The 18,318-nt window shown below is 38.0% G+C and overlaps 1 protein-coding gene across 3 annotated transcripts in view; it reads right to left on the reverse strand.

Annotated features, from left to right (window-relative positions):
• Positions 1-18,318, reverse strand: part of ADGRG7 (adhesion G protein-coupled receptor G7) — a 73,633-nt gene that overhangs the window by 36,195 nt on the left and 19,120 nt on the right. For all 3 annotated transcript variants that reach the window (XM_077994035.1, XM_001094038.4, XM_077994036.1), the window contains exons 6-12: positions 17,968-18,068; positions 11,950-12,089; positions 11,720-11,827; positions 9,250-9,413; positions 8,632-8,787; positions 5,532-5,644; positions 156-499 (exon numbers count right to left, since the gene is read on the reverse strand). In XM_077994035.1, the coding sequence (XP_077850161.1) occupies positions 156-499; positions 5,532-5,644; positions 8,632-8,787; positions 9,250-9,413; positions 11,720-11,827; positions 11,950-12,089; positions 17,968-18,068 (1,126 nt within the window). The remainder of the gene's footprint in view (positions 1-155; positions 500-5,531; positions 5,645-8,631; positions 8,788-9,249; positions 9,414-11,719; positions 11,828-11,949; positions 12,090-17,967; positions 18,069-18,318) is intronic.

Raw genomic sequence — 18,318 nt, forward strand, 5'->3', positions numbered from 1 at the left:
AAGCTTCTAGAGAGAAAGTATTCTCAGCAATCACTGTACCTTCTATGTTCTGTTAATTACATCAAGGCCTTGGACTGTTTGGCCTTCAATAATTGTTCGTTTAAATGATTTCCACAAAATTAAATTCCTGAGAAAGGGGAGATGCAAACACTTACCCCATCCAATTAATGAGATGAAAAGAATGAAATGCTGAGGAAGAGGCTTCATGGTCCTTATTAGAAGGAAATAGAGCTGTGCAGCGCTGAGTGCACTCCAGGTAAACGTCACTAACAGAAAATAGTGCAGTAAGGCAGCAATCGCAGTGCACGTGGGATTCGGGATGTTAATGGTGTCGGTCTGGGGTACGTCATTATTCTTAAAGTCAATATCATGGATGTCACCATCACTTGTCTTATTCTTATTGGAGTTTTCAATTCCAAACACAAAGAGGAGGTTGAAAATCAACATTGATATGCACAGATTGACCAAAACCCAGGTTACTGAGGTTTTTCTGACTTTCCTGAAAATAAGTAAATTCATATAAAAAATTAAATGAAACAAAACAACTGCACAAAACAAACTGCAGTGAAATTTCTGGGAACAAAGAATATTATCGCCCAATGTAAATTCAGTTCATAGCCCAGTGGGGACAGCTGGTAAATCTACCTTCTCAATTACATCAGAAAACTATACTCTCCTCTTATCATTTCCACAAAGTCATGAGTTAAAGGAAACAGGTTGACGTCTCTTTTCTTGAAACTGTGTTCTGATCAAAAGTGATAGCTAATCTCCAAAGAGGGCCCCCAGTGAACCCTACTTCCTGGTAGGTAGCCCTGTATAGTCCCTTCACAGTAGTCTGGCCTGTACCTTGATGTAACTGATGGGATGCAACAGAAGTCCTGGCAGCCAAGGCCGACTTATCCATTAGACACAATAGTGCTTAGTGTTTGTATCCCATAGTAATGTTTTAACTTCTTTTAGACTTAGAAGAAAACAGAGAACTCTTAGCTCAAAGAATAGTAATATATTCATCTTTGTACCAATGCAATCATAAAATATAATTTTTAATCTTTCGTTAATGAATGAAAGGCTTCACAAAGGCACAAGTGCCTGGGGAATATAAAAGTCATAACATGGCCCTCCAGGTGAGGCAACCTAGCACAAAGCTGTAGCAGGAGAACCTCCAACTGAGCAGCGTGCTCGGAGAACAGGGTGGAGCTGTGGGAAGTTCCCGCCCTTTGCAGAGGGGAGGAGCCTGGCCTCTCCTCTTCCCGGGAGGTAGCGGGATTCAATCTGCGCAGGCGTACTAGCAGGACTCTCACTTTGCTGAGAGTCACTGTTGCCCTTTTTTTCCCTTTTCACCCAATTAACCCTGTTTTTTTTACCCTTCAAAGTGTGAGCCTAATCTTTCATGGTCGTGTGACAACAACCCAGCTTTCAGCTGAACAAAGGAGAAAGTCCTACAACACTGACAGCTTTCTCTTTTGTGCTCCTGGGAGTTCTGAGCCACTGTGTAAAAAGCCCAGCCACCTTTCTGAAAAAAAAACTGCGTGGAAGTCCTCTGAGACTGTATGGAGAGGGAGAAAGATCCAGCTGTCCTAGCATTCTAGGTGAGCCTCCAGATGACTCTGGCCTAGCCGCCATCTGACTGCAAGACTCCAGCAAGACCAGTAGAAAAATTACCCAGCCGAACCAGACAAGCCACAGAATCATTAGAAATAATATCTGTTCCTATCCACTGAGTTTTGGGGCAGTTTTTTTTAATATAACACTAGATAATAAGTTCTACTCTAAATTTATAAGCATCTGTAGACGAGGCCCTATATGGAGTTTTAAAATTTTTTATAACAGAAAATTGCACATTAGTAGATGAACTCATGTTTAAATGTGGAGAAAAAAAGTCTTGAGTTTTAAAATGTAATTTGTCTTTAAAACTCACTTTTAAAATAAGGCCAAAGACAATTTTTAAATAATTTCCCATAACAGTGTAATAGCTTTAAAACAAAATTAGGTAATATTCAGCTTACTTTATGTTTAAAGAGTGAGGCTTCCATGAAGATTTAAATTAGGTAAAAATATTTTTAATTTGTTTCACGGCCTATTGTTACTGATGCTATTCTTTATAATTTAAGTAGACTAATGATTACTGTCTTTTTAAATGGCTTATACACAACAAAATTTCACATATCTTTTCTGCAAGAATTTTCAGAACCTTATTTTCATCAAGAATCTCCCCAGGACTAATGTTTCAGGGACCATATTTTGGGAAATGCTTGCTGATTGTCAGATGGTCAAGATGTCCTGAACCGCACTTTGAATGTAAATCATTCCCAAGAACTGTTCCTTTATTGGAAGATATAATTTCTGGGTGGACAACCAAGTGCTGTTTAAAATTGCCTTTTTTCCCTTCTCATGCTTACCTAATGTCTTTGCTCTAAAAGAGCAGCTGTTTCTCTGATTTTGTCTGCAGGCCAGCCTTGTTTACCAGTAATCTTCAGAAGGCAGTATGAGTGTTTGAGTGTGTATGTGTGTGTGTGTGTATGTGTGTGTATGGTGTGGTGTGCATGTATGTATGGTGTGCCGTGTGTAGTTCATGTATATGTTCTGTGCTAGCCCACATGTGTATTTTCAGATTGGCAGAGAATGCAAGATTTCTCTTAGTAAAGTTGATCTAAAAAGTAAGACATGATACTCTTTTTTGTACATGTGTTATTTTCCTTATTGCTTAAAAGCAATCCCCTTATATCCCCTTAAAGGCATGTTACAGTTTCATGCATACTATGGCAGATAGTTCTACACCAATAAAAGTTATAAAATCTCTACTCACTACCATTTAAAGCCTTCTGGATTTTTCAGACTGCAAGACCTCTTGGAATACCATTTCCCAGGTTTATTATTATGCCTAAGTTCTAACCTTCAAGTACCTCTTTATTCTTAATAACTCATAATTTGATGAAGTCTATTTGCCCATTATATATTCTTTATGTTTTTATGATGTTTCATCATGACCCCTCTTGATCTTTGGATTCCCACACTGAATAAAAAAGCTTTCATTCAAACAGCACTGTCTGCTTGACATTTTAGTTGAGATTTCGGGACAATTCAAAATTTCACTAAATCTATTGAGAGGTTTAATGACCAGAACTGCAAAAAGTACTCAAAAGAATCTTTTTATATAAAAGTAAGATTAGATTCTAGTTTTTATCTAATTTTATCAATTATAATCCACAGGAAGAAGAGGTGATTTTCAAATAGCCTGGCCTTTCTTATACATTATTACTATATAGATGCTCCTCAACTTACAATGAGATTGCATCCCAATAAATCCATTGAAAACTAAAAACATCATTTCAACTTACCATATTTTCAGTTTACAATGGGTTTATTGGGACATAACCCTATCATAAATCAAGAAACGTCCTGAATGCTATCACTTTTGCACCATCTTAAAGCTGAAAAATCGTAAGTTGAACCATGGTCAGTAGGGGACTATCTGTATTCTGTGCATTATTATTATATGGGAACCTGTCCAAGAACAAAGAAAATTTTATAATTCAGGATTTTAAAGTCAATAAAATTTTGTCTTTATTTTTGTTTTGTTTTTTCTCTTTTTTGAAAAAATTTGTTTGAGATGTGATCTTGCTGTATTGCCTTGTTTGAGATGTGATCTTGCTGTATTGCCCAGGCTGGTCTCAAACTCCTGGGCTCAAGCAATCCCTCCTGCCTTGGCCTCCCAAAGTGCTAGAATTACAGGTGTGAACCTCCATGCCTGGCGTTTATTTTTATTTTTGTTTCCTGATGAATTTTAGTGCCATCTATGGTTGCATAATTGTGCTAGAAAATGTATTGATGAAGGAGTAAAGAAATCTGATGACAAATGAAAAGAGTGAGGTTTGGGCAAAGAAACTGGTTATGCAGCAACTATGACTCATACTTATGGGGCCAAATAATCGTCAATACAACTCTGGTGATGGTAGAAATACAAATAATGAGACAAATTTAATAGGCATTTAATTTTACATGACAAACATGTAATTACATGGTATGTAATTTTCCTTCAAGGCACTTACCACAATTTGTAACTGTATATTCAGTTGTGTATATATTTTTATAATGTCTTTCCTCTCCCCCCAAAAAGTGTATATTTCATGAGAGATAGGAGATTATCTGTCTGTTCATAGGTTTGTATTCAGCTCCTTACAACATAAGCACTCACTGTAAAACTTTTAAATGAATGGCAAAAGACTCATTTAATGTGAAAAGGGGGAAAAAAAGGAATCGAAAACAATTCTGGCTCTTCGGAGAAATGGCTGGTTCAGGTATGAGGCACAGAAAGTGAAAGATGATCATTTTGCTGTGATTGAAATAAGGAAGTGACTAAAGACTGAGACATGACAAAACAACATGAAGTGGCTCCCTCTGGCTACACTGGGAAGTATGCTTTTTGCAAAAGAGTATAGCAAACAAATATAGAAAGAATGATAGACTAGAAGATCACCATTTTTCAACTACTAATGTAATAATTTGTTCCAGTAAGGATGAGTAACAAGATCATTAAGTAAAAGATTTTTGGAAAACAGGATATCATGCAGCCTCAAAGTGGCACCCCATGAGTCACCTATTATTTACACAGGGAAAAAATGTGGAAATCTGTCAGACATCACTTTAAACGAGGAATCAAACTTACAGCCTACAACAATGAGACACACTGATATGCCTTTCTTGTCGTGTCACACTAAAAAAAAATCCATGATTGCAGTATTCCCACCAAAAATAATTAACCTGCATCTCTTCATGAAGAAAATTTCAGACAAATCTTCACTGTGGAACATTTTTCAAAGTAAATGGCCTGGATGCTTGAAAAATTTCAGTGTCATGAAAGACCAAACAAACATGAAATGTGAAGTTGACAGAGGAAACACACAGTAAACAGAGTAAATTAATAAATGAACGAGCTTCTAAAAGACCACAGACAGTTAAAAAATGTAGCATGTGACAAAACCTAATGAATGGGATACAAAATTGGACCTCAAATGAAGGGGTCAAGGTGGAGAGAAGTATTTGTTTATAGGTCATTATTTAAAATTAGACTTTAAGGTATGGGATTCAAAAACTTTCATCATTTGAAAACCATATATTTTTGGAAAACATTTCACCATTTGAAAGCTCGATATTTTTTTAAATTACTTTTTTTAAAAAATGCTATTTGCAATGTCTCTTTCCTTTACAAATACAAATTGATAGGCATGGTTCTATTCAACACTAAGGAATTATAGCATTCATGAGCTGCAGGACCACATTAATTTTACATGACAAACTTGTAAATAAGTGGCATATAATTTTCTTTCAAGGCACTTGCCACAATTTGTAATTATATATTTATTTGTGTGTATTTCTTAGCCTTTCCAGGCCTGAATGTCCTCCTCTATAAAATAAGTACATCTCTGAGTTCTCGTCTAGTTCAAAGACACTACATTCTTATGAGAATTTTCAAAGTAAATTATATCAAGATAGCAATTTCTTTTCTGAAAAGAGCCTGCTTCTGCTCTTACCTGGTGACAATCTGAAATACAATTGTGAGAGCCAGACCAGTAATAGACAGTGCACATCCAACATTGGAGAATACGTCAAGTGATTCGGGATACTGATAATCCTTTTTGAAAGTCTGAAAAACAAGTTAAGACTCATATTTTTAAATAATCATCCCTGAAATGTTAATGAAAGTCAACATCACAGAGTTACATGGGTCAAAATAACCAGACAGTTGCCAGACATATCTTCCTTTTGTAAAGCTCTTGATATATTTAACAGTGAAATACATCAACCCCTTATTGCTAAGCAGTTTACCTGAAGTACAGGCTTGAGAATAATTATCTAACTCATTCAGTTAGGGAAAAATATACAGTCATGCCTTGGTATTTGCAGGGGGAGTGTCTCAGAACAACTTGTAGATGCCAAAAGCCGTGCATATTCAAGTCCTGCAGTTGGTCCTGTGGAACCTGCTGATATGAAAAGCTGGCCTCCATATACCAGTTTTACACTCTGACAATACCATGTTATTTTCCATCTATGTTTCCTTGTGGATGCAGAATGTGGAGGGCCAATGTGGAGGGCAGACTTTGTTATTGAAAAAAATCCACATATTAAGTGGACCCATACAGTCTCATGTTGTTCACAAGTCAACTATTTATACTCTTCCTTGATGTCTAAAATCAAAATTGTTTGAATTAGATCTAAATTGTCAAAAGTTGCCTCACTTATTCATGACATTATTTTTATGTGTAACTGGACTCTAAGTATATCTAAGTTGATGCACTAAAAATAAAGTTGCAGAAATATCTTCATAAATATGGAAAGATGCTCATACCCTGTTAATTTTTTAAAGGAAGTCTTATTTTTGTGTGATATATTTATATATCTCTCAACATGTTTGTGTGTGTGTGTGTGTGTATGTATGAAAATATATACCATATGAGTATGTAATCTTAGAAATCTGTTGAGGTAGTGGTGATGGTCACAGGGTGGGTTGGATATGTATAGTTCATTTTGCTTATCTGTACTTTCTGATTTTTTAAGTTGTTAAAATTAGAAAAACACTGTAAAATATGAAAGGAATATAGAGGCCTAATAAAAAAAGCATATGTTCCTTTATACTGCCAGCTACCCCACACCATACTTACCTCTTGAGAGCCTATCTTTTTTTCTTACATGCTTAAAAATACTATCTATGTCTATTACACAAACACACATGGGTTTGTTAACATAATAGCATTATGCTCGAATTGCCATTTTACTTTTTCATAAACATTTTTCCATATGAGTATACTTTTGTTTAGTATATACTTTCATACTTTATGCAATGCCTGTGTATTGCTTTTATAGAAATAAAATAAAAACAAAATACACATTTAAAAATAATAAAACAAAAATTTTATGTTATTTCTTGTGTGTAGTATACTAAGTAGATGCAAAAAGAATCATAAGATTCATAGGTCTTCAGATTTTAAAAATAATCTTTTCACTCAGAGCCTACTTGCTCTTACTTCACAGGCAATTTGAATCAGCCATTTAAAAAAAAATATTGCAAACCAAAACTAATTGCAAATGTAGGTACATAGGCATTGAGGTAGTCAGATACTAGTGAGAAGACATAGCTCAAAGCCTAACCTCAAGAAAGGGAATAGATAACTGTAGTAAACTGTATCATTTAACATGTATAGCAACCTGAGCTTTACATAGCTAATCAACGATCCTATGACTTTAAGATATCAAAAAGTTAAATTTTTCTCCTGTATCTCCTGATTGAGAAAGCAGACCTCTCTGTAATACAAGTTAGAATAGAAATAATCCAAATGAATTAAAATAAGAGAGTTTTTACAATTAAAATGAGAAAACTACAGTTATCTCAAAAAGCAAGGTTCTATGCTTTGATAATGTAAGCTATAGAAGTATGTTCCACCAGTCTCCACTGGCTTCCACAGGCTATATTATAGCTACTGGGAAATGAAAACATCTGCTTCTCCTTGGGAGATTCATAACATTAATAGTCCCTTACTAAGGAGAAGAACACTCTCTATAATTCCCCATTCCATTGTGTATAAAAAACATTCCATCAAGTATATAAACTAACATTTTTTTTGTTTCACCAGAATAACAGATTTCTGGAAATAGAACATACAGAAGCCCCTCTTCTTACAAAGTTCAGGACAAGAACCTTGAGAGATGCAAGCACAGCTGCACACCAGAGCTAAGTATTATCAGTTGCTTGCACAGTATAGCTTTAGAGTAAAAGAATTAAAGAATACCTGGAGAAACTAGGGGACAAATTGAAGGAATTAAAGAGTTTTTTCTTTTATATCTTCTAGCAAAACCTTAGTAACTTGAGCAATTTCAATGGGAAAAGCTTTGGGTAATGATTTAAACTGTCCACATATAGCTAAGGAAATATTGAACCTGTCTCTGACACACAGCTATACAGCTTTACCTCTGGCTGTAACAAGTTTACGCTTCAGAACATGTGAGTTAGTTGAATGGAGTCCACCAGCTTTTCTTCCGCACATGGGCTCCCTTCCCATGATCAAATACATAGTGCTGACCTGTCTATCCTACAACCACATAGCAAAAAGTTCTATTCTACTTGCCTTTACCTTAGTCCTATTTTTTTGTTTGTTTTGTTTTGTTTTCGAGATGAAGTCTCACTCTGTCGCCCAGGCTGGAGTGCAATGGTACGATCTCGGCTCACTGCAACCTCTGTATCCCAGGTTCAAGCAATTCTCCTGCAACCTCTGTCTCCCAGGTTCAAGCAATTCTCCTGCCTCAGCCTCCCCAGTAGCTGGGATTACAGGCGTGCACCACCACGCCCGGCTGATTTTTGTATTTTTACTAGAGATGGAGTTTCACCATGTTGGTCAGGCTGGTCTCGAACTCCTGACCTCGTGATCTGCCTGCTTCGGCCTCCCAAAGTGATGGGGTTACAGGAGTGAGCCACCGCACCCTGCCTTTAGTCCTATCATTTTATTTCCTGTTTTTCTATTTAATCTGAGTTGAGAATCTATGTAAATTAAATCCCAAAGTTATCTCCAAGGAGCACATACTAGAATTGTGTGTAAGGAAAATTGTCATCCGGAAAGAGATTGCTATGTACATCCTTACCATTAACACAGCAAAATTAGTAGTATGGTTGCAGTGGCAGCGCAGGAATCCATCAGTGCCCTTGTGTTTTTGACAGCCATACGTGTCCCAGTCCCTTGTTGACAAATTCCAATAGACGCAGGCATAGGAATAGAGTTGAAATTCTCTTTGGTTGTACTGTGAATTGACAAGACAATTACAATTACTATTTCTAAATGCTTAATTGGGCTAAAAAAATCAAGTAGTATAAGACAGTCATCTGAGAAATGAATTAAATATATACTAAGCATTAGCACATTCATTATGATTAAGGAGAGGGAAAAAAGGAGATAAAATTTAAATTAGCTAACTTTGCATTTAGTTAGTTTGACAAAAGATATGATTGGGAGGAATATTTAAATGGATACATCAAAGAATCTTTTGAAGAGTTTTGCTGTAGATTTCTTTTATTCAAAATATCCCTGCTTTTGGTATTCAAGATTGGTCTGAATTTTTATTATTTCTGTTCATGGAAACTCCCGCCCTTTGCTCCTATTCTCTTCTTCCCCTGTATTACTCTACTCAGCCTCAGCTGCCACCATCAGAAAGACAGAAAGCATGAGGACACTTTTTTTCTTGTATCTGCAATGAAAAGCTCACCCTTGGACTAAAGACCATGTCAACAGAAGCACTCTGATCTTGCTCATTTTCATCAGTTTTGCTTGAGATAATTTTTTGACTAAAATTTGATTTAGCTGTAAAAGTTTTTGATTGGAAAAGCTTGTCATTTTGATAAACTACAAAGCCACATGCCTTGCTGTTACCTATAGGGAGAAAAAGACATTAAGATCAATAAGTGAACTGTAGGGTAAACAAAAAACAATATCTCACATTGTTGTAGAAGTGCATGGCTGCTTAATATTTTAGCAAAGTACAGCAAAAATGGTTTACTGGTTGAAACTTTACTTAATTGCAATATGTAAGTAATACATATAACCCATGGTGGGCCATTCCACCATATTAATTTTTCTTTCTGAGCTTCAGTTTCCTTACCTTCTACATAGGAATGAGAATTTCTGTCTAATCCACCTCAAAAAGGTATTGCAAGGATCTCATGTATAAAGTAAACGTCTTGCTTTATACATGAGAGATGGAGAGAGTGAACATGACCAATGGGCAGCCCTAGCCCATGTTGCCTCCTGCAATGACAAAATATGAGACAGGAAATAGCAAAGCTGGGACACCAGGATGACTGAGCCCAGATGAGGTCGGTCTCCTGTTCAAAGGGGACGAGTGGTGTTAAGTCACGGAGCAAGGAGCTCAAGTCACTTTTTCTGTGGAGTTTTTGAGGCAGGCACTCTTCACCATCTCTTCAACTATTGTCCCCTGCTGTGTCATGACAATCATGGGCTTCTCCCAAGGCTAGCAGGCTACTGTGAAACATCTTCTGGACATTGGAAAAAGGAATCAGCTGCTCATCAAAGATCCTGAAAGACCATCGCTGCTGTGAAGGGTTTTGCACCCAGCCTGTTGGCAGCAGCAGTCAAAGAACCAGGACTGCCTCCTGACACTTTAGACAACTGTTGGCATATTTAAAACAACAGAACCATCAACAGTATGTATTTTAACTGAATTAATTTCCTAAACTCTGTTGTCTTTCACAAGTGATAAAAGGAAAATGTTGTGGTGTGAGACCAGAGTATTCAGTCATCTGATTTGAGAGGGAGACAGGCAAGGCCCCGACCGCCCCCAAATTGTCCTCCTCTGTGGGAGTTGTTGGAGCCTCCACCTGGAGACAAAGGGATGGGTTGCTGGCTTTTGTTCACAGTACATTGACATCACCAAATTGTTTATCCTGGACACTAAATGAAAAGTTAACCCTAAAAGTAGAGCAAGGTTTTTTTGTTTTCTTTCTTTAAAAATAAAAGAATGAGACTAGGCACAGTGGCTTATGGCTATAATCCCAACACTTTAAGAGGTTGAGGCAGGAGGATCACCTGAGCCAAGAGTTTGAGACCAGCCTGAGCAACATAGTGAGATTCTGTCTCTACAAAAAAATTTAAAATTTTTTTTTTTTAATTAGCAGGGCATACCTATATAGTCCCACCTACTTGGGAGGCTGAGACTGGAGGATTGCTTCCTCCTAGGAAGTTGAGGCTGCAGTGCTTTGTGAGGTAGAGGGCTTCAAGTGCAACTGTAATATCGTCTCTCTCTTTTTTAAAGAGATCTGAAGCAAATATAGGAAAAATTGACATTCATTTACCTTGCTGGTAGTTACGTAGGTACTCCTCACATTACTTTCTGTACTTTTCTGTATGCATGAAGTATTTTTAAATTAAAAGAAAAAATGCACAAGAACATAGAAGACTTAGATTTAGTCTTTACCATCACAAAGCATGTGGCCAAAGCAAATGAGAGCAAATTCCAGAGTGCCAGATTCACGAATAATACTCTCTTCTTTTTCACTGCTGTCATACATTTATTCTATCTAACACATACACTTTCTGGCATCGGGTTTTTTTGTTTGGGGAGAAACGAAAAGTAAATGTGTGTGTTTGATTTACTTATCTTTTTATAGACTTTGAAAAATACAACCACTTCAAGTTACTTGTAAGAATTTCTGAAAGGTTATATGCAGGATAATAGTGAGCACACGGTGGGCACCATAGAGAGGAGATAACCTAAAATTGATACTACTACATGATGACTGTGCCAATTACATGGACTTCTCCAGGGTCAGGTGTGCAGAGTGCATCTGAGCCTAAGAGTGTCATGCCACTAGTAAACATGGTCAGAGCTTGTGACTGAACATGTTTTAAATGTGTAAGTGTAAAACAGAACCACCTTAGCAAGATTTTTGTAGGAAAACATATTTGTGTACATGGCCTGAACATTTCAATTCTGCTACCTTCCAAAAGGCTTTTGAAAAAAGAAAAAACAAAGAAATTATCTTTTTGACTTAGAATAGTAGAGTTGAGATTACCATAACATGTCAGAGCTCAAACATACTCAAATGCAAATTACTCAGTATGAAACTAAGTAGACATTATTTCTCCTTCAGTAAATTAGAAGTTATTAGTTCCATGAATTCGAGTCCAATTTTTAAAATGTCACAAAGTTTGAGACCTACTTTTCGTCATATTAAGCAAGACCTGAAGTTCAGTCTGTCCATCTGGGTTAAGGCCATCCACATTTGTATGTATAAATGTTGAACCAGAAAGTAGAGAACTGCTAGCTCCTATATGAGAAGGGAAAGAGTAGAATTGTAAAAGTCTACATTATCGTGAGTAAAGCATTATTATTCATCATCGGTAGCAGAATGCTCTTTACCGTTACAAGCAAATAAGATTAACAGCTCACCTTTCTGTACAGAGAAGCGAACATTTAAAGGCCCCACAGCATCTTTTGAAGAGAAATTTGCTGACTGTATTGCTATGTTAGGTTCCACCACTGATTCATTACCCAAAGACAAGGAATAAGTCTCCATTTGCTCAATAAGCCTGCATATAATAAAACACAACTTAATACTCAAGATTTTGTCATAAAATGAAAGGTGTGTGTTCTGTCTTATACTACAACAGAAAAACATGAGCATAGAATCGTGTGGTCATGACAGCATTAACAATTGCCTCAGAATAATTGGTTTTCTTTTCTAGAGTTGTGTTGCATTACATGTACTTAAATAAGACAGTTCGGGTGGACCGTCCTCACTGAAGGCTACCCTGTGAGTATAGATGGCAAAAAGGTAGAACTCAAGAATTATAGAATTCCCTAAAGAAATAGTCTTTATTATGATGCTCCTCACATAGAAGGATGGTGTTGCCAGCCACCACTGGCAAGGAATGCACTTCTAATTTTTTCTCCAGTGGTGAGAATCCATTTCCATTTATTCATCTTCTTCCTCTCACCCAAATCCCTTAGGATCCAAAGCATGTTTTGTAAGTTGTTCGTTCCTGAGGTGACAGTTTAGATGGAACCAACAGAGAGCAGAGCTCTGAGCTCGTTGCCTCAGCTCTGAACTAGACCCTGAAGGTTTTTACAATGTTCTTTTCTACTTTGGCTAAGTTCAAAGATAGATTAGATGGAAGGTGGGAGGGAGTAGCAGCAACCTGTCGATTTGGCGTTCTCCAAAGAAAAGTCATAAGACCTTTCCTTTTTCTTGTTTCCCATATATTTGAACTATTTCTGTACTTGACCAAACAAAACCTCTGTATGTAAAATAATCAGTCTAGTTTTTCCAGAAATGAAACGATTTCATCAAAATGTAGTTGTTCTATATGCCAAATCTTTATTTCTGACACTAAAATATCTTTTCTCTACCTCCAAATGAGATAAAGAGAAAGTTTACAATAATTGAGGATTGCTTGATAAAGAGAATGTAATCATCATTCATATGGAAACATTCAGGTTAGATCCTCTGATTGAAATGTTTTCCTTTTATAAAACCATTTTCAGCAATTCACACATACCCCAGAGCTGCTTTCAATGGGAGGAATACCTAACAAAATTCCAACCTGCTAAGAATATCATTCTCCCCAACAGTATCTGTTGAGTATCTACTTAGAGGTCAGCACTCTGTGGAACAGTGGGAGTTCCAGCAGCTGCTCCCTCAGGCATTTGCAAGCTAAAAGGAAGAATTGGTAGATATACAGGAGGTGTTTTTCATGTGCCCACTTTTACAGGGTTGCTCTAACCATGGCTACTTCTAAGGTCATTTTTTTTTTGTTTCTTGTAATTCTTTCCTCCTCTTATCATAACTGATAAGATTACAAATGGGCACCTGCCCCGGAGAAGCCAATCCAGAAAGTGGTCATCCACCTGGCACAACTGACAAAAATAAGTCATCAAATTCTCGGACACAAGATGTTTTTGATTAGTGCTGTAGTTATATCAGGAAAGTCATAATTTAGAGGGAGCCAGAGTGGTCGTTGTATCGTAAGAAAAAAAACACAAATTAAAAATAAGAGGCTAATTCTTCCTGTTCAAAATAAAAAAAAGACCTGTAAACTTCTCTACTAAGTCTTCCAAAGCTGCCTTGGATCCTCAGTCATCTTCCTGCTCCAGGGTCCATACGGCAATAAAAGAAAATAAAATTTCAAGACCCTCTCAATTTATTACGTCAAAAAGGAAGTTAAGCCCTGGAGACTGAATCACGTGTAGCATGTTTGCAACTTCTGCTTATTAGATTATAGATTAACTCTCTTCCTCACTGTTCTTGTTCTGTCAGTGACTCGGAGAGGCCAGACCTTTCCCCTTTCTAATGACTGATCTATGTTACAGATTAATTGCCTCCTTTTTTGTCCTGTACCTAACTCAGACCAGTTGGCTCATGATTGTTAGGTCTTCAGTGTAATTGTTACATCTTCAATGTGGAATGTTAAATACACCTTTCCCAAAAGAAAAAGACCACCTCAGTTAATCAGATCGCTATAACCATGCATCAAGCCTTATACAGAAAGACATTAAAACTCTGCTAAGCTTCCCTAAACTTTGTTTATATAAATGATCCCAAACTTATATACTTCAAAACATTGACTTTCATTTTCTGGAATTTGTGCTTCCCAGGTAGTTGTCCTTAAACTTTGCAATTGAATGAACTCTCTTTAAACTAGATTCTGACCTTTTTGATTGTTTTGGGTTGACAAGGCCTACTATATTATGATTCAGTTCTTGGACCTCCATGAGACCCCATATTCCCATTTATAATAAATCTCTATTTGGTCAAGATAATCTGAGTGGGTGCCAGGCTAGCCGGAAGAGAAATACAAAAAGAAAAGTGAAATGTAAATGTACAGGTGGTCAGTGCTAGGGAGGCATTTTGCATTCCCAAAGTCAGATAAACCAGGGTAATTATGACTTTCAATATGAGATCAAAGGTCTAAGGTTACAGATCAGACTTTGCAACCAGTGTCTACAATGGTGAGTTCAGCCAGTCGCGGTGGCTTATGCCTATAACCCCAACAGCCTGGGAGGCCAAGGTGGGTGGATCATTTGAAGCTAGGAGTTCAAGATTAGCCTGATCAACATGGTGAAACCCTGTCTGTACTAAACTACTAAAACTACAAAATTAGCTGGGCTTGGTGGCGCATGCCTGTAATCCCAGCTACTAGGGAGGCTGAGACAGGAGAATCGCTTGAACCTGGGAGGCAGAGGTTGCGGTGAGCTGAGATCGTGCCACTGTACTCCAGCCTGGGTGACAGAGCAAGACTCCATCTCAAAAAAAGGAAAAAAATTGTGAGATGAAGTCCTAAACTTGATTGTACTATGATGCCCTCACTAGCAGAAACCCTACATCCCCAGAGCTCTGCCCACATTGACATTCTGCCTCTACTCAATTTAGAAAAAGAGAATGGGCACTAGAGACCTTCTCTTTGACAACTTGAGATGGCTGAGGCTGGGGTAGAGTCTTTCTGCCCTGTCACTCTCCTCCCTTTTAGTCTCATCCTCTCCACTTCTCCCTATGCTATAGAAAGGGAGCTACTGAGAGACACCAAGAGAAAACTGGAATGAAAGAAGGAAGAAGTCAAAGTGAAATGGATGACTAAGGCCTGATGTCTGTCAGGGAACCCAGCATCTGGCCTAGGTTCAGAAGATAGAGTTTGGAAATCAAGTGTTGTCCTGAACAACACTTAATTTTCTTCTCGGGGAGAGATGACCTCTGTTGGCAGCTCATCAAGAGTGTTCTCCTAAAGAGAGCTAAAGGGTTGGTGACCTGACCTTGGGGCTAGAGGCAGAGGAGGAAGCCTTATCTAAGTGAATGAAGGAAGGATCTGAGTCCACAAGAGCTTATGCAAAAGATCACGCTGGTAGAGGATAAACTGATAGAACATTATTAGAAAATAACTGGACTAGAAATTCAGAGTGATAAAAGGAGGAATTGAGCATGCTTACACCATTTTATAGTTCAATATATCCTATACTTTAAAATTTTATTTATCCTCTAACCACCTCCTTTAAAACTATTTGGATATTGCATATAAATCACACAAAATTGTATTTTCCTTTATATATTAAGCCAGTAAAATTGTTTATTTTTAGGAAAATGTTCCTATCTGCTTTGTGACCTGCGATGTTCAAATCCCACAACTTCTCTTTTCTCAGCTTTCTCACCAAAAACATTCATTCCTCCCCTCTAGCAAGACTCTGCAAACACAAAGCTTTTAGCTGTGAAGGGAGCCCATTCTGGTTCTTGGCCTCTCTGTTCACTGAACATAGACTCTGGACCCCATGGCCACTTCCTTCTCATATGTCAAGAAAAATGAGAGACATCCACATTCTCCATGAGAAGGGCCCAGACTCCTATTGAAATGTGAAGTCACAAAGTATGCTAGTAAAACTTTTCACTCAACCTCTACCACCACCTCTCAGAATTATAGTCTTTGAATGCTCTATTTTGTGCCTTTGCGCTTTTTCTACTTTGAAAATTCAACACTAAGTAGGTACTGGTCGTAATCATCAGAAAACTAAGAACTACTTCTAGGAATTTCTCCTGAGGAAATAATGGGTCGTGTAAATAAAGATTATGTACCAGAATGCTAATTACTTAGAACATTAAAAGACTCCCAGCAATGTAAATGTCTAGCTGCTGAGCAGATAACTGGTTCGATGAAAGTTTGCTCATATAATGCAGTAATCTAAAATTATGATGTAGATGTATAGATATTTATATAAAAGATGTTTATAGAAAAAAGTTTGTAAGGTATTAAGTGACAAAAGCAAGTTATGAACCAATATAGTATGTAATATACATATACATACATACACACACAAACACACACACACAGAGAAACAGAGGGAAAAAACCTGGAATATATGCCAACAGGGTAATAAAGGTAAGATCATTTTTTGAATTTTGCTAAGCTACATATTTTCTTATTTTTCTACAAAAGCATGCATGCTGATGTAAATTTTAAAAGGGTTTTGACAACTGTACATAAGGTAAAAATAGAGTGAATACCAATAAGGGGTCTCTATGAATAAAGTATATGAGTTTTAATACAAATGTTCAATCAACAGTAATCCAGAAAAGAGGAGGAGAAAGGAGAGAAAGCGGGTGGAATTCTTTTTTTTTTTTTTCAATGTAGTGTTGGTCAGAAAAGGAGGAGGCAGAGAAACTCTAAGCAGAAAGGGGTGGATCCCAGGGGGAAAACTTCAAGCCAAAACTGGTCTGAAACCCAAAGTGAGAACTTCAATCCCTGTTTACCCACTCTCTCCCACTGGTTGGTTCTTTCTGAATAATGTATTTTTACCAATCAAATATTGCCTTTTCCAAAACTACAGCCTGCCCTACTCCCCCATCCTGTGCCTATAAAGACCCCAGACTCAGCTGGTAGAGAAGAGAAGTGGCTGGACGTCAGGAAGAGGTGACTTGACTTCAGAGACAGTGAGAGGCAACCTGACTTCAGAAGAGAGAGGCTGAGAGGTGACTTGACTTCAGGGGAGAGCATCCTGTCCTTCTCACATGCTTTCCAGCTCCCCTCTCCACTGAGAGCTGCCCTCATCACTTAATAAAATTCTCTGCATTCACCATCCTTCAATTTGTCCATGTGACCTAATTCTTCTTGGGCACAGGACAAGAATTTGGGACCCCCAAGTGCAGGTACCCAAAAAGTCTGTTACACTGGCCCTTCGCCCTCACTGGCAGAGAGCAGCCACCCCATGTGACAAGGCAAAGGGCCCACTGGGCTGATAATGCAATGCTGTCCATGGATGGTGGAGTTAACAGAGCATTGTAACATGCCCTCTGGGGCCTTAGGGTTGCAGGCACCCCACCTGGATGCTGCCCTGGGGCCTGCAGAGAGTTTGCTCCTGCCAGTGGAGAAGTGACTGGCTGATTCCCACACTTGCTCATCCACACGTTCCCTCCCACAAGGGGTTGAGTGGAGTGGGCTGAGTCAACGGGGCACCCCTCTCACAAGTCCCACAAAGGGGTCAAGAAAACATCATCAGGAAAGCTAAGGAAAATAATCAAAACACACCAGGGCCTTGGAAAGAGAGAAGTGAGGTGCAGCTTGGGGGATGGCAGTATGTCCTGCAAAGTGAGCTGTTCTCTGTAGCTCTACATGTTGCAAAAGAAGTTGGAAGAGGTCTTGCCGTGCATGGAAGTTGCCCCTTGGTCATGCCAAACTAAGGTGAGGAAAACAAGTTGTAATCTAAATCAGCCCAGTTACTCCCTATCTCCCAGGCCATGGCCAGCACCCCTGGATGCAGGAGGTAACATATACCACTCCATCTAGTAACTGAAGGTCAAGTGGAAAGTCACAGCTCTTATCTACATTCCAGAGGAATCAGTTACTGCATCCATGAGAGAAATACTTTGGCCTAGGAAAGTAAACAGCACTTAGTCAAGTTTTCTTTCCAAATTGAATTTGTGCTTACGTTGTAAGGGCATCATTATTAGCAGTAGCAGCAGCTTCTTGAAAAGCATCTCCACTGGCATCTAGGAGTTGACTCACTGTTACTATGGCAATTTTCTTTGCCTGCCAAGGAGAAGATACTGATCATCAGAGAAGCATATATCATACGTTATCATCACCATCATTATCATTGTGAATCATTACAGTAGCAAGTGGCATCACTGATATGATAATGTAGTGGCAAGCATTTTACAAAATTAAAGGTTTATTATTTGATCCACATAAGATGACCAAGAGAATCAAGATAGGGCAAAGTGAAAATATAAATTAAGGTAGTGAATTAGGAGGTTTAAGTCTCTGAATTCGACCTCAT

This window comes from Macaca mulatta, chromosome 2 (genome assembly GCF_049350105.2).
Source record: "Macaca mulatta isolate MMU2019108-1 chromosome 2, T2T-MMU8v2.0, whole genome shotgun sequence".
Classification (NCBI taxonomy): Eukaryota; Metazoa; Chordata; class Mammalia; order Primates; family Cercopithecidae; genus Macaca; species Macaca mulatta.